At 40.9% G+C, this 4,383-nt stretch overlaps 1 protein-coding gene across 1 annotated transcript; it reads left to right on the forward strand.

Annotated features, from left to right (window-relative positions):
* Positions 1 to 1,281: 1,281 nt before the first annotated feature.
* On the forward strand, positions 1,282 to 3,530 carry ugt5d1 (UDP glucuronosyltransferase 5 family, polypeptide D1; the record flags this gene model as incomplete). The annotated part of the gene is made up of 3 exons (XM_080040605.1): positions 1,282 to 1,575; positions 1,656 to 2,366; positions 2,946 to 3,530. 3 exons carry the CDS (start codon positions 1,282 to 1,284, stop codon positions 3,528 to 3,530), a joined length of 1,590 nt encoding a protein of 529 aa, XP_079896731.1.
* Positions 3,531 to 4,383: the final 853 nt, after the last annotated feature.

Consider the following 4,383-nt stretch of genomic DNA (forward strand, 5'->3'; position numbering starts at 1 on the left):
GGGAAGGCCTTTATATTTATCAAGATGTATGGGGGAATTGATTTCCCATGCACACTTTAAAAAAGCAGGCCAGGATGTAACTGGAACGAAACAATTGCATTTGACAATTACTGGGATCAAGGGTGGGAAATGAACAATTCCACATGTGTACCCTGTCTCTTTCTGTCTCTTTGCATACATACTGTGTGTGTGACAAGCTTGTTGCCTTGTGTTTATGAGCAAATGGGTTATGGGCTAAGTCACGCTACAGGTAATTATGATGGGTATTTCTTACTTCAAAAAAATTAGCTCCACCTCAACCCACTACAACGGCGAAATGCTGTGTTTACACATCCACACAACAGTAACACTAATTTAATTATATAATAAATAACAGTATAACACTCACACGGACTATTTTTCTGCAAAGGACTTTTATTTTTGACATTTTATTTATATATTTTTTCACTGAAACCTAAGTAAAGGATCTGAATAATTCCTCCCCTATGAGAGCACCACCTTCGGATCAACTGAGTTTAGTTCTGAAACCTATAACCTATATTGAGGGACAAGTAGAAAACAGACCTCAAGGTGAAAAACCTGCACATGTTACATGGGTTGTACCCGTGCAACCCACGTGGATTAACATAACCTAAGCCACACTGAGAATGTTATGAAAGGGGTCACAGGTTCCTCTGATGCAAGCCTTGTTCCTGTGTGACGTAGTAAATACTACACTGTGCATAATACTACCAGAAGTTTGTCAACATCACTCATTAAAGTAAATACAACTATGATGAGAAATAAGAACTTATTACTTTGTTTGTTTGTTAGTTTTGTGGCAATGCTATAACTTCATGTGACACATGATGTAACTCATTTACCCTTGAGCGGTCAGATCGTCTCTGAACCTGGAGTTTGAACTCAAATATCCAAGAACTCCTTTGAATGAACTGTCAGTCTGTGAGCAAGTACAGTAGTGTTACCGCTGCCACTGTTGAGCATGGGTAAGTGATTTTCTTTAACATTATTATGTTATGGTTTGCTATTATAGAATATTTTTCCACTGCTAATTCTATCAAATAGGCCACTGAGGCAAATGTCTATCTGTGATATTGGGCTATACAAATGAAGCTGATTTGATTTGAAATAATCCATCCGATGCACATTTGTTTTAACAGCAGAAACTTTACATCTCCTTTCTGGGTTTTTTTCCTCAGAAAAATCCATAAACCTGTTTGATGTGTTTATGCTGAAGTGGTCTCACATGTTTTAATGTTTCTCTCTTACATTGTAGAACGCATGCCATTGCAGCGTGTGTGTGGAATAGTTCTATTCCTCAGTGTGTGTTTGACTTCCTTCACACCACCGTGCAATGGAGGAAACATTCTGGTGTTCCCTGTGGACGGCAGTCACTGGATCAACATGAAGATCCTGCTGGAAGATCTTCACGCCAGGGGACACAACCTGACTGTGATCAGGGCCTCCTCCAGCTGGTACATCCCAGAACAGTCTCCTCTCTATACATCCATTACCGTCCAAATGGATCAAGGTTTTGAAAACTTTTTTGATGTGTTCCTGGCGGACATTATGAGGGTATGTCATTTTACTACAACATTATTACAACATTAGAGTCTGAATCGCTCTTTCACCATATGTTTTTTATATCTACTTAGGCGCAAAGAGAGGGGGCTTCAGCATATACTTTCTTCAAACTCACCAAGGATTTCCTTACCATGATAACAGAGGTACATTCAATGTGGTCTGACGTCCTTGTTCAAATCTTCGATGATGAAAATATGACCAAAAGTTTAGTGGATTCTAAGTATGATCTTATGCTCACGGACCCAGCCATCGCACCAGGAGTTGTTATAGCCAAGTATCTCAAACTACCCGTTGTGCTCAATGTTCGCTGGATCCCCACCGGAGAAGGCCATTTACAAATAGCCCCCTCACCGGTCTCTTATATCCCAATGCCAGGCTCCGGCTTAACAGACAAGATGAATTTCATCCAGAGGGTCAAGAACATGCTTTTCTACATCCTTCTACTGGTCCAGCAGAGACAGGTGTCGCCAAGCTATAATGCCGTCTGTGATAAATACATCGAGGGTGGTTGCGAAATCAATTCACTACTTCAGGAAGCAGACATATGGCTGTTCAGGTCAGATTTTGTATTTGAATTCCCACGGCCCACGATGCCAAATGTCATCTACATAGGAGGGTTCCAGTGCAAACCAGCCCAGCCTCTGCCAGCAGATCTGGAGGACTTTGTTCAGAGTGCCGGGGAGCACGGAGTGATCATCATGACTCTGGGAACATTGGTTAACGCTTTGCCCAAAGAGGTTGCCAATGAAATTGCCAGTGTATTTGCCAGGATGCCTCAGAAGGTAACACACACTCAGTAATTAACTTTTTGCACAGCATGACATGATAAATGGATTGAAATGTGAAGTTTGACCTGACTTATCTTAAAGATATGTATGCAACAATGGATCCATCACTACATACACCAAATTAAAACCAATATTGATATTAAGATAAAAAAAGAGAAGGGATTTATAGTCCTGTGATAGACTGGAGAGTCTGCCCAAGGAATCAAATGAATCATAATAAGTAGGTTTAAAAAACAGATCCATTGATTTAAAATCTATTTAAACATTAATGTTACATAATAAATGTTATAATAATTATATGATATAAATCAAGGACTACATCTGTGCAACACTTTTGGTTACTTAAATCTCGCCTTTTAAAATGTTCATGTGCTTTACAACTCTGTGCAGTTTCAAGCTTCTTTCATCACCTCTGAAAGTCTTCTCTCTTTATTGTGATCCTTATTACATAGCTTATAGTTGTAAGTGGAGACAGGCTGCAGCAATGTCAACTATATTATATTGTATGACCTACTACTGTACAGATATACAGTACTGTATGTTCATGAAGCTTCTTTTTCACTTTCCGATCAGGTGATATGGAGGCACAAAGGGGAGCGTCCGTCTGCTTTGGGCAACAACACCATGATAGTGGAATGGATGCCACAGAAGGACCTGCTGGGCCACCCGCAGACCAAGGTCTTTGTGGCTCACGGAGGAACCAACGGAGTCCAGGAGGCCATCTACCACGGTGTCCCTGTGCTCGGCATTCCCTTGTTCTTTGACCAGTTTGACAACCTTGTACGTCTGCGCGAGAGGGGAGCTGGCATCATCCTTCAGCTACACGATGTCAACGGCCCCAGTTTCGAACAAGGTCTCAACGAAGTGCTCCACCAAGACAGCTACAGACAGAACATGCAAAGGCTGTCGCGCTTGCACAAAGATCAGCCCATGTCACCCATGGATCACGCCATCTTCTGGGTGGAATATGTCATGCGCAACAAAGGGGCTCCTCACCTGCGCACAGAGGCCTATAAGATGCCCTGGTACTCATATTACAGTGTAGATGTCCTGCTGCTATTGCTGACTGCGTTGACTTTGCTGCTGCTCTCTACTTTGGCAGTTTTCAGGTTCCTATGCTGCAGAGGTAGGAGAAAGAGCAAAACAAAACAACATTGATTGAGGTCAAGTATATGCTACAACGAGTTCTCTGCACTGTGTTTAGCCAAAAAAAAGTACATCTTAAACTATCTTATTTGTGTCTTTCTCTTTATTCCTTAGAAAATATGAAAATCAGACAATTAATTTAGCTATATATAAGTAATGTAGTGACTTGGTGATGGTATGATTGTCTAGACAACATGATTCTAGGATTTTTTTCTTTCAAGCATGGAGCCTCTCGCTCACTGCCCAGACACTAGATCATCATCATGTTCTGAGCACTACGGCACATTTTCCACGTTTGATTTAATTCTTGATTAAGGCTAAGCTCAATGGATTTGTACTTCAAAAGGAGCTGCTTATGTTTGTTATCACTCCTGCCATAGCGGCTATCCTGCATTCAAATGTTTCTAACTACCATAATAACTCATCTGAGAAACACAATACTGACAGCCTTCCCTAACTGTTTGTGGATTTGAACATTTGCCCCTTGCCGTCTGCAATTCCACTTAAATTTCACAGACATCTTGGCCCCACATGCCCGAAATGAAAGAAGAACGACTTGTCCAAATCCAAAACCTCCAAAAAGAAATTCCCACAATATCTATACATCACAGCTGATATTTTTTGGGTGAGACTGTGAGGCCATATTCCCACTGGAGGAGAGGGATAATAACACTATGGTTAACTAGTTATTGTATGAGTACAAATACGTGACCAATAAAGCTGATTGTACCTATTCAGTGTGATTTAATAATTTGAAGAAACTAATGTGCACACGATAATCGGTTACCATACGTGTTATGAAAGACAACACTGGTTTCTGTATATCAAGAACACATGTATGTATCACTACCAGGATGCCACAGAC

This window comes from Ammodytes marinus, assembly GCF_949987685.1.
Source record: "Ammodytes marinus genome assembly, chromosome: 14".
In the NCBI taxonomy this organism is placed as follows: Eukaryota; Metazoa; Chordata; class Actinopteri; order Uranoscopiformes; family Ammodytidae; genus Ammodytes; species Ammodytes marinus.